The sequence below is a fragment of the Nestor notabilis genome, unplaced genomic scaffold, assembly GCF_000696875.1.
Source record: "Nestor notabilis isolate BGI_N333 unplaced genomic scaffold, ASM69687v1 scaffold5554, whole genome shotgun sequence".
NCBI lineage: Eukaryota > Metazoa > Chordata > Aves > Psittaciformes > Psittacidae > Nestor > Nestor notabilis.
In genome coordinates, this window is record NW_009925065.1 from 68 (window position 1) to 12,356 (window position 12,289).

Sequence of the window (12,289 nt, forward strand, 5' to 3'; positions counted from 1 at the left end):
ATGGCACCTCTGTGTCTAGACTTCTCTAGAGTGCCGTGGTTTGGCTTTCGTCATCTTGCTGCTTCCAGCCTATATAAGGTCCAGGCAGTGATACTCCTTAGGGCTTTCCAAGCAGGGTCCAGTGCCTCTAGCTGGAACTTGTATCTGTATTTATAACCTCAGTTTCCTGATCATCTTCCTTAGTGCCTGTATGCTTTTGGGAAGGCATGCCTCCTTTTTAATCTCTCCTGAGCCAAGGTGGTAAAGCAGCCTTTGAAGCAGTTTGCCTTGGGATATCATTCCTTTCCCTGACTTGGGGGAACTTTCTCGATCCAGCTGATATTCTGTGGCTTGCAGGTTCTTGAGTTGCATGATTTCTGATGAACCCTTCTTAGGCAGGAGCTATTTTGTGTCTGGAGCTGTCTCCACTTCCAGCAGATCTGGAAAGCTAAATGCCAGTGTGTGTGTGCCAGTTATGGTAACAGCCTATCCATTTAGCTTGCTGTTGCCATGAGGGGGAGGCCATACTTTCCCTCTGTGCGTTGTGCTTTCTTTCCCTGCTTTGTACTCATCTGCACTGACTACATTCACCACTCAACTCAGTCAAAAGTCGTATTTTCTTTTGTAGGGTTTAAGTGCAATTAGGGAAGGGTGTCAAAGCTGGTACTGGTAGGAGGGTAGGACTATGAGGAAAGGAAAAGAGCAGATGAGTTCTCTCCTCTTCTTCCTCCCAGGGCAATAAAATGTTGGTTTGACTTATCTGTAATATGTAAATTCATCCTAATGCAGCAAGGAAAACTGATTGGCCCTGCTGGGCTCTCTCCTGTGCTAGCGTGCTGCCTAAGCACACTGATACTAGTTCTAGCATGAAGGAGGGACAGAATATGCACCCAGGTATGAGGAGGGTGGGATTGCCAGAGCTCTGATTTACATCCCATTAATATTCCCTGAGGAGGAAAAAGAAAGCCAAAACAAAACCCAAAAATATTTGTGGGGAAGGGGCTACAGGCAACACTTCTGCTTCTGTCCAGTAGATGTTCTGATTGCTGAGGGTTACTGAGGTTACAACATGCTCAAATTCTACTTGGCAGCAGTGATTTTTATTTTCATGTTTCTTAAAAGGTGGGGAAGAGAACAGCAAACACTTCCAAGGTTACCAAGAGTCAAGTGCTTCAAGTAGAGAGCAAGTAAATAAGTAAATCTATAAATAAATGGTTTCCATTGATGTGGCAGTAAACTGCAGAAGCCCATGCTGGTAGTTCAACAGCGCAGTGAAGCGATGTCTTCTGAAGTGGCATGTTCCCCTCCTTCCAGCAGCACCAGCCCCGTGTGCAGGATGTGACCACGCTGCCTAGGGGAGGCAGTTCATGCCTGCCCAGAAGCTGTCAGGAAGCGGCAAAAATACAATCTGTCAGCACCTGGAGTGTTTGATTTCCTTTTTCGGCTCTACCCCATTTGTTTAAGCAGAAATATGCCCTAGAACTTGGCTTGCTCATTTGTTTTTTTTTTTTTTTTTTTTTTTTAATTCTATTTTACAAAAGTAGGCAAACAAGTTCTGTTTGTGCTCAAATGACCTCAACTGACTTGTAAATCTGGACCAAATATTAGTATGTTGTTTTGTTTCCAAAATTATATCTGTGGTTCCTTTGTTTTTATTTCTGTTTGTTAGATCAAGCCTCAGAGGTACAGGTGACAATGATGCTGACTGAAAGCTGTAAACTCAGAGGACTTCATCACAGGTAAGCTATTAGTGTTTATAAGTAAAACTGTATCCATGTGAGCTGAAAATACTTCTGCTTAAAGTTCCCTAAGGGAAAGGAAACACTTTTTTTTTTTCTTTTTTCAGAGTTCAGCAACGTTTTGTATGTTTGAAATTTTTAAGCCATAAAGAGCTAAAACTATATTTGTGTCACTTTAAAATACTGAATTCTAGGTATGCTTCTTACTGCAAAGAGTGCTTATAAGCTTTTTTTCTTAGCTGTGTGGTCTGTAGCAGTGTATGGAGAAATGGGGAAAGTCTTTGGTGTTTCAAACCTCTCAGTACATTATGGGTTGACACTCCTTTTATATATCTTTAGGTTTTTACAGGAAAAGGTGCTCCAGGCATGTGTTGGTTTCTCCTGGTTCTTGCACAGACTTGTTGTTAAAAGTGGTGGATCTTCATGATGATACCTTTCAATACCTAAAGAGGCCAACAAGAAACAAGGAGAGGGGCTTTTGACAAGGGTCTCTAGTGACTGGACAGTGGGGAATGACTTTAAAGTGACAGAGGGTAGAGTTAGATTAGATATTAGGAAGAAGTTCTTCCCTGTGAGGGTGGTGAGACACGGGCACAGGGTGCCCGGAGAAGTTGTGGCTGCCCCATTCTTGGCAGTCTTCAAGACCAGGTTGGACACAGGGGCTTGGGGCAACCTGCTCTAGTGGAAGGTGTCCCTGCCCATGGCAGTGGGTTGGAACTGGATGAGCTTTAAAGTCCCTTCCAACCTAAACCAGTCTATAATGAGGGTAAGTAGATGTGCAGGTTGATTGTCAGTTCAGCTAGTTTACAGGACTGTTTTGTATTGTTCATAATTTTCTGCATGACACAGAGAAGTACTGTGATTAGGTACTGGCCCTCCTGGACACATGGAAAGTCTTTCTCGGACTCTGGCACGCGTGTTGTCCTAGTATGGCATTGTAACAGCACTGACTCTGGAAAAACTAATGACGTGGGTTTTAGGGGGTGATGACTTAAGTTTTTTAAATTAATGCCTCAAACAGCTTGAGTTAGGGGCAGTTTTGCAGCTTGGATTAAGGGCTGAAATCGGCAAGGGTGCAGGTAAGAAGAAACCTGCACTCATTGTCAAGTCCTTGGACTGTTAATTGATTTTTTTTTTTTTTTTTTTTTTTAACTGGTAATGTGAAGGAAATAAGAATAGCTCATGCACAATGATTAGTTCTATAGTGCATGTAGACGTTGCTTTTCTAAGAGTTGTTCTTGTTAAGGCCTTGCCTAAAATCAGGATTGTGTTGAGAGGAGTAGCAGGTTCTTGGGGAAGCATACTTAATATTAAAACATAATAAAACACACCCCCCCTCTTGTAATTCAGAATCAGCTCCTATTCTCCCTTTTACAAGCCCAACTCTTTAAAAAGTCCAAAAAGCTTTTCTTCTGTACACTGCCTATAGAGCTGGGACCTTTATCTTGATCAAAGATAGATGGTATGTAGAGCTCATGGGTGTGACACCTGACTGTCAGACATCTTCAAGTAAGAACAGGAAATTTCCAAATTCCCTTTGAAAAATAATTTTTGGAGACTTACTAATATGTTTTCAGGAGAAGATACAGCTTTTTTTAAAAAACCTTTTGTGGAAAATTGAAACTATATATGGTTTGTTTCAAGTTTCTACCAACTGGTATGTTGAAACTGTAGTAAGCTATTCAGAAACGATGCAGCATGGGAGTTGTCTGAGCCAGAAGGAGTGCTTTAAAGTGCTTTAGTGGTGGACATGTCAGCATTAGATTTACTGGATGATCTTGTCTTTTCGAAGCTAAGTGATTCCATTATTATGTAACTAACACCCATGATAAAACTCCTGAGATACTTCTGCATTTAGAGTGCAGTTTAATGTTTAGTTGATTGAAAACTGAAATTACCTGGCATTTTGAGGTGGATCAGACATGGTGGGTTTATTTTCTTCTTTTTTAAACCACTGTAATGGAGCTATATAGTCTTGTATCTGCAGTTGCATTTAGACTTCCAAGCTGAGGATATATTGCTGCTTAATATAAACTATAACCTGTATTAACAGAAATTTATTTCAGTCCTTTTGGACCAAGTGAAGACTTTTGGAGAGTTCTTCATAATGGGAAAATACTCATAATCTCATCAAATAAATTATCGAGGGCTTCAGATATCTGCAGAGCTTGTGCTCTGCAGCTCATAATGCAAGATTAAATGCTTTTCTTCAGTATTGAATTGGTTTTACTTACTGTGTTCAGGGATCAAGAAGATTTTTCTCAAATATCAGTTCTATAAACTTGGGAATTTCTCTGCCTGTCTTCCAGGAATCTGCTGCCTATCACTCATGTCTGTATAGAAGAGGGAGAGAAACCAATGGTGCTGCTGCCATACATGAACTGGGGGAACCTTAAACTATTCTTGAGACAGTGCAAGCTGGTAGAGGCCAACAATCCTCAGGTACGCTCTGAAATGTGTATCTTCTTGCCTGTTAAACTTGGACTTGGTTTGTCATCTGTGTATGTGCCTTAAAATAAATAGTTGTGGTATTCCCCTATTAGCTGGTGACAATGAGAGAACTGGCGACAATGAGAGAACTGGCAAGCAGCTTCCCCAGCAAGTGTTTGTCTTGATTTATACAAGGAAAACATTCTCGGCTGTCTTTATTATGGATGTTCAGAGAGCATGAAGCTGAGTTAAACTTGGGTTAGGGTAGTGCCTGATGTATCAACACATCTTAAAAAAAATTTTAAAGATGTATTTGGTTGTGGGTTTAAGTTAGAATGCCCAGGGGGAAATTGTGTACGGGGAAATGCCAGATTAACTGATTTTATTTTTGTTATAATTAATGCATTATCCCTTTAATTACTGTAGTTCTTAATTTCATAGTAAGCATAAAGCACTTCTGTGCTGCTGTAGGTTTGTTAATAAGTAAAATAATTGGATTTAACTACATGCTAAAGGAAGCAATCTGCTGGTTTTACTGCTGTGTGTGCTCTTCAGCATTTATAATTTTACTGTATTTCAGTCGAACCTGTTGAATACGTTTCATAAGAAGTGAGAAAATATTCTTAGATGAAAACATTTTGCTTATTTTTAATAATCTGAATAAGCATTTAGTGATGTATGTGTATATGTGTGATCCCTCTTGTTAGGATTATCTTGTTTTTTCTTCAACTTCACCTTGGTTGGCTTCTGTCTTTAGACTAAGTTAAGCACAAAATGAAATCTCACTTCCTGAGGTCAGCATTTGTCCCTGTTATGTACCAGATTTCAAACTAGCAAGGGCCACCTACCTCAGTTAATCTGCAAAGTGTGATAAACTGCTAGATTTTTTCAACTTGGATTTTACATGTGTTGCTGCTTAATCCAAGTTATAAATCTCTATACAATGCACTAATACCCCTTTCCAAGGATTTCAGCAGAAATTGTATTTAGAATCTGTATTGTGTCAAACAGGAGTTGTCTTTTAGTAAGTAGGTATGGCTGTACTTAACTATCAAAAAAAATGGGACATTTGGTGTCTTATTTTAAGATGAAACTTTTCTACAAATACTGACACTCTTGAGTTTTCAGCAATAATACGTCTACTGTTCTTAAACTGTTAATGAAGAAGCCAGCTTATTACTGTTTTAATTTAGCATTTGGTTCATTTTGATCCCAGTCTTACAACCTCAGTGTGTCCATCTGCATACCAAAGTTTCCAAAACTCTAGAAATGGAAAAGGAAGTCCAAGGAGTAAATACGTGTAAGGGTTTAATTTATGTAGGACTGTGAAGTTGTAAAAGTAGATGGGGCAACAGCTTTTGATACTAATTTTCAGCAGTAGATACTGACTGCTGCTTGTGCTCTGGTAAAGGTGAGGGGAAAGGTCAGGGTCACTAGAATATGACAAAAACACCTCATGGGCACTGGCCTTACAAGTTTGCAATGATGATTGTTCTCTGCTCTTGCAGGCAATATCCCAGCAGGATCTTGTACATATGGCTATTCAGATTGCCTGTGGAATGAGTTACTTGGCCAGACGGGAGGTCATTCACAAAGACCTGGCTGCTAGAAACTGTGTGTAAGTACTCAACAAGGTAGAGTCATTGCACAGAGAATGTTATGTCAGGAGCTAAAGCCCATGGCAGGGGGGTTAGACCTTTTAAGATCCTTTCCAATGCAAACCATTCTATGATGGCTTTCTTCAATTGGCCTGATCTCTGTTTCACAATATGCAACTGCTTAGGTTTTCCAGCTTTTGGGTCAATAGTTTTGACAGTGAAGTCATTTTCCTCTAAACATGAGGTGAACAAGAAATTGTGGTTTTCAAGGAAGCAGAACATTCTCATCTTAAATACTTTTGCTAGGTTTTGTCTATCACTTTTTCAAAGACGTGAAAAATATTAAAGCTCCCCTTAAGCTTTATTAAAAACTTGGAATATCTTTGGCAGTTTATCAATGGAGAGATTTTTGTATGAAGTTGCTTTTCTTCATTATTTTTTTTTTCTTAAAAATGGCTTAATAGCTTTGATAATTTGTAGATTTCTTAGTTGTCAAATGATGAATAGATATGAATGTGCTTCATAATGGTAGGAATGACATGCCAAGATAGGTTTTGGGACCATCTTCTGACTGGAATATGCCCTCAAAATGTAGAGATTGAGGTGTTTCAGTCACTTGGAGACTGCCAACTGTGCTCATTGTCCATCTGCTTTAATACCTAATAAGGGGAAACAGAAAATCAGTTAGGGTTCTGCCTAAACTTCACAGGGGGCAGTTAGTCTCTGAGCTTAGTTTTATGATATCTTCAAATAAAATAATTTCAAGTAACACAGTTACTTTTCAGAATTAAAGACACCTCCCTTTCCCCTGGCCACACACTGGTCTGTTAATGAACTAGTAATGAAAGAAAAGAAGAAAGAAGCAACCTCAGGGTTATACCCTACAGCTGCATACAAATTGTCAGTGGTGTACCTTCTAATGAGGGAACTGAACTACTGATGAGTATAAAATCTTTAACCTGGAATCGCCTATTAGAGGTGATTTTGAGATTTGATTAGCTCTGCTTTACCATAAACAATTTCATTTATGAAACAGTATGTCATTGAATTGACATTGGAACAGGTTGCCCAGAGAAGCTGTGGCTGCCTCATCCTTGGCAGTGTTCAAGGCCAGGTTGGACACAGGGGCTTAGAGCAACCTGCTCTAGTGGAAGGTGTCCCTGCCCATGGCAGGAGGGGTTGGAACTGGATGATCTTCAAGGTTCCTTCCAACCCAAACCATTCTATAATTTTATGATCACTGGATCACATGGGATGAATTCACATCCTGTATTACTTCAGTTACAATACTCCAGTTATTTTTGGAAGAAAATAAAGTACCTCATGGTCTGGTCATCTTGATTCATCTTGCATCTGTTTTATGAAAATATTACTGATAAACTAGTTAGCTTTTCAGAATTGCTGCCCCCATTTTCTTTACGACCTTGGGGCATGTATCACATGTAATCTGAGAGGCTTTTTGCCTTAGCAGTACCTACAGGCTTTTCTCAGGCCCTGTCTTCTGCCAGTGCAAGGGTGTAAAGACTGAAGCACACTCCCGAATCTTCAGGTTTCTCAGTTGCCTGGAAAGGAGTGACTGGGTTACTCTCTGAGTTCCTGCTCTTTGGCTTCCATATCTTTCAACTTTCTGCCACCTACGTGAACGTGTTCTTCCTTACTTGCCAATATGTTTTCCAGTACACCCTTGGGAATACCTTCGTGGATACTCAGGTCCTCGGTCCCTCCCATATCTTCACGGCATAGTTGCTGGACCACCTTATTGGTACCCCTTTTTACTGGGGGTTTGCTCTGATTGTTCCCACATAGCCCTTGAATTGGAAGCCCAGCTTCTGCCTTCACACTTTTCATGGACAACATGCACTTCTAGAGTGTGGTCTGCCTTGGGGCCATGATGCTGGTGTCTGTTACAGAGCTCTGCACATCTGTCTCAGCAATTAACAGTAAAATATGAGTCAGGTCCCCACACCAGGCTAGGTCCTTTCCTGAAATTTGACCTGACTTCCCTGCCTAGCCCCTCAAGGGTTGTCAGGGTCACTCTTGCTAAAACTTCTTTTTAAACTTTGCTTATAAAAATAAAGAAATAATTGTCAAGATGAACAGACAGCAAATGCCATCTTGTTACAATCCCTCTAACCCCATGTTATTTCTATATTTTTGTCATAAGACAGTACAGCCAACACCTTGCCCATAGCCTGAAGTCAGCTGTTTATGACAACGTGAACTTTACTATGCATTTTAAGTTCAAAAGAATATGAATTAACATCTCGGCGTGGGGGGGAATCAGTAGGCTCCATGTGCTTTTTTCAAGTTATCTTTTGTTGATTAAGTAAGTTTCCCTTAGCCAGTATCCTAATTCTGACAACAGAATGGGTATCTCAAGTAGAGGGGAATAAATAACATCTTACCAGATTGCTGGCTTAGAGACAAGCTTTTAGGCCACAAATAATATCAGTTGCTTTACCAAGGTACTACTAGATCTTGCTTTACTTAAATCTTTGGCTTAATATTGGTACAGAGGTACTATAGCTGAAATTTAATTGACTTGAAAGAGGATTTCCAAGGGATCAGGAATAATTTAAGGGAGTTGTTTGTTTGCTTTAACTGTGGGTGTTAGGTTTTTGGGTTGGGTTTTTTTTTTTTCACTTGTAAATGTTTGGATTTTATTTCATCTAAGACTGCTGATTTTTCTACTGCTTATCTGTTAATGCAGAATAAATATGTTCTTTGATAATGTTTGATTGTCGTAGAGTAAGTGTGTCTTGATCTAGAAGAATGCTAGTCCTTTGAAATGTTGATAGTGTGATTAGCATTCCCCAATTAAATCTCAAGTCTGAAACAGAAGGTTGAGCATAAATATATTCTGTGAAACTAATGCCAAGTTTGCTAAGTGCTTCTTTTCTTTTAAATTAGCATTGATGATGCACTTCAGGTTAAGATTACAGACAATGCTCTCTCTCGAGACCTATTTCCTATGGACTACCATTGCCTGGGAGATAATGAAAACAGGCCAGTTCGATGGATGGCTCTCGAAAGCCTGGTTAACAATGAATTTTCCAGTGCTAGTGATGTGGTAAGTGTTTGGGGGCTTATTTTTGTTTATTTGGTTGGGGTGTTTTGCTCTCTTTTACATTTTGTAAATATATTTTCTGACATTTTTTCCCCTTTTTCAGCTGCACTGAATTGGTAACAGTGATTTGCCCAGAACGGCATCTATACACCTGCTTCCTACATTTGCGTCTCATAGCAGATAATTCAAAGGTCAAGCAGGCCCTTCTTGCATGGCAAAAGTGTCCCTTGCACTCTCTTCTTCTTGGTAGCATTAGCAGGAAAGGCAGTGAGTAGCCTGTATTGGGACTTGTCTGCTATTTGAATTAATGTGATCTAGAGTCCACAACAGAGTATTTCAGCTGTGGTCTCACAGATAAAGAAATGAAGAATTGCTTCCCTTGACCTGGTGGCTATACTCATGCTAACAAGGCGTCCCTGCCCATGGCAGGGGGTTGGAACTAGATGAGCTTTAAGGTCTCTTCCAACTCAAACCATTCTGTGATTCTGCAATCCTTGGTAATGAAATCTGTTACAAACAAGTTAGATGATGTCCATTAAGATGCAATTGGCACGTGTTGTAGTCTTGCTTTTTGGATGAATTTCTTCAAAATGGTTTTGCTGGCTTCGAACATTCCTAATGTGTTCCTCGTCTGCCAGCATTTATATCAGTCAGTCAGAGCATAGAAAAACAAAACATGATTCCTGTTGAATTTTAGTTCAGTGTTTTTTTGCTCTGTTGGAAATGAAGCTGTGTGTCTCTTCATGCCTTTTTTTTTTTTTTTTTTTTTTTTTTTTTTTTTTTAAGCTACTTATGGAATTGCTATGAGAAAATCTGGAGACTGCACCACTTATGTTTTGTTCACTTGGGTCTCTTGATACCAGCTAGTAAATCATTTTACTTGTACTGTGCTTGCATGTGAATTGATTGGTTGATTTTTCATCACCTTAAGCTCCTTTTGACAAGTGTTGCCAGTTGAATGTGTTGAATGCTGATCCAGCTGTCATGTTTACTTAGATGAAATCTTTTTCTCATCAGTCTGACTTCTGAGCCTGTACTCAAAATATACAGATGACTGATTTAAAAAAAAATTAAGGTTTCATTCAGTCTGCTCTTCTGAATCTTTGAATTCCACAGACCTTTGTTGAGGAATTTTCTGTACTATTTTGAAGAGGTAAAATGTAATATAAAATTGTTTTTCAAAACTATGGTTTAATGTTTCATGTTCCTTAGATTTGTTAAGTTTTCTGAAATGTCATACTGAAAAAATGCAGCAAACTTTTTTTTTTGTTGTTGTTTTTTTTGGGGGGGGGTTTATTTTTTGCATTTAGATTTAAGGGCACTAAGATTTGACTTAACATCTGTTCTGTGATTCTTAATTGTCCCCAGTCAAGACAATGTATGGTCATGTTGAACTTGTGTGTATACATACAGCATTTATGTAAAGCTTTCTTGATTTCTCTAGTTTTATTTATGACTGTTTCTGGTAGAACACCAAAAGTTGGCATGTTCTGTTAATGCTTCACGCTATTTCTTTTTAGTGGGCCTTTGGAGTAACGCTGTGGGAGCTGATGACTTTAGGACAGACTCCATATGTTGATATTGACCCATTTGAGATGGCTGCTTATTTAAAGGACGGCTATCGAATAGCTCAGCCCATCAACTGCCCTGATGAACTGTAAGTGCATGTTTTTTGGAATGAAGATAAAAAGTCTATTTTGTAATTGGCATGTAAAGCCAGCCTTATCGATGACAGAGCCAAGTTCTTCTTCCCCTGCCTGTTTATTGTGCCTTTTACACAAACCCTTGTGCAAGTATTTGTATGGCATACGCCAAGAAACTCAGGCTAAAATTAAATGCTTTTTGTTGGTGGTGTTGAGTTTCATTTAATCCTGACCCAACTCTTTTACTTATTGTGATCATGGGAGAAATGAGGTTGATCAGCAGGATGGGAGGAGGGAGGCAAAGGGGCAGGGGTTTTCAGGACTGCAGTGTAGGAGGCTGCTAGGTGTGTAGGTAGAGGGAATCTCTGCTCTGTCAGCAGGACTATGGAGAAGTACTGTGTTTATTGGTGTTAAATGGCAGTGCTTGGAGTGTTTTTTCATAATCATAATGGTATAGGAGAATGCAGGTGCACAGGCACTACCTTCTGCCTTGCGTGTTCTTCCAAATCCCCTTCCTGTAAACCTACCACAGAAACACTTGCAAACTTTGCTTTTGCAATAGTTGAGCAATTTTCCGTAAACTACGTATTGCTTTCTCATGGGGTGCCTCTGACTTGTATACTATCCATGTGCTTCCAGTCACGGCATGTTTATTGATTATTCCAGGTGTCTTTTTTTTCTGAAGCAGTTGTTCAGCATCGTGTATCAGAAGATACAAGTTCCTTTTCTCTCTCCATTCAGCAGGTTTTCCAGTGGCAAATACTGTTTTTTCACTTTCAGGTTGAGATGGTGGTCACCTGGCTTACATTTTCACAACTTCCATTTGTCTTTGCCTTGCAGGTTTGCTGTGATGGCCTGCTGTTGGGCCCTAGACCCTGAAGAAAGACCCAAGTTTCAGCAGCTGGTGCAATGTCTAACTGAATTTCATGCAGCATTGGGAGCCTACGTCTGAAACTACAGAAGAAGATTCAATTCACTGACTGGGAGAAGGCATGGCATACATCTGCAGCTCCGTGCATCACTCGGACTCACACACGGGATGTGTATAAAGCAACACTAAAGGGAGAAAGCACTTCTTCCAAAACACTGTGCCTTAGAATGCCTTAGTAGTCTGAAGTTGTTTTTTTTTTTTTTGTAAGACCTCTTGATGTTGAATATTTTCTAGATATCAATTTTGCTAAGTTAAATTGACACCATTTTATTTGCCATCAGGATTTTTAAAGTGTAGTGATAGTGAACTTAAACACAAGATTGGGATGGACTTTGCACTCTTACAACAGACGTGATTATTTTTTGAAGGGTATTGAACAGGCAGAAAAGCGAGGCACGGGAAATCGATGCAAAAGCCACACTGCAGAAAACATTCCCTGCTTCTTAAAACTGTTGAAACTGAATCTTTCTGACCAGCTCTAGTGTTTGTACTTGTATGTATCTGGAATAGCTTTTTAGTATCAACTTCTTCTATTTTGAGACAACAGCACATTGTGGTTGGATCCACAAGCGGCATCTTACTTTGTTAACCCATTCACAAATGCTTTTTGGAAAAGCTGGTCTTCAGGATACAATATCTCCTTTTTAAAGCAGTAAGTGATCATGTAAAAGTGATTCCAGTTTACCTCATACAAAGAGCAGTAAAGGAGGTGTAAAAATGGTGCCCCTCCTTTCAGATAAAAGGCTGATGTGATTTTTTTTTTTTTAAGATGATTTTATGTGCTAAATAGAGGCCTTCAGAGAAGCGCCAAAGCAGCCCTTTTGTGGGAGTCTTTCACCTCAGACTTCTGAATCGGAGTTTCTCTTGTTCAAAAAGGTACTGATTGTTTTTTATGGGCTTTT

At 39.6% G+C, this 12,289-nt stretch overlaps 1 protein-coding gene across 1 annotated transcript; it reads left to right on the top strand.

The window, feature by feature from the left end:
• The first annotated feature begins 1,648 nt into the window (after positions 1-1,648).
• On the top strand, positions 1,649-12,015 carry LOC104404442 (tyrosine-protein kinase RYK). The gene is made up of 6 exons (XM_010012871.1): positions 1,649-1,718; positions 4,028-4,160; positions 5,657-5,766; positions 8,657-8,816; positions 10,334-10,470; positions 11,297-12,015. The coding sequence occupies exons 1-6, from the start codon at positions 1,675-1,677 to the stop codon at positions 11,406-11,408; spliced, it is 696 nt and encodes a 231-aa protein (XP_010011173.1). The 5' UTR covers positions 1,649-1,674; the 3' UTR covers positions 11,409-12,015.
• The last annotated feature ends 274 nt before the right edge of the window (positions 12,016-12,289 follow it).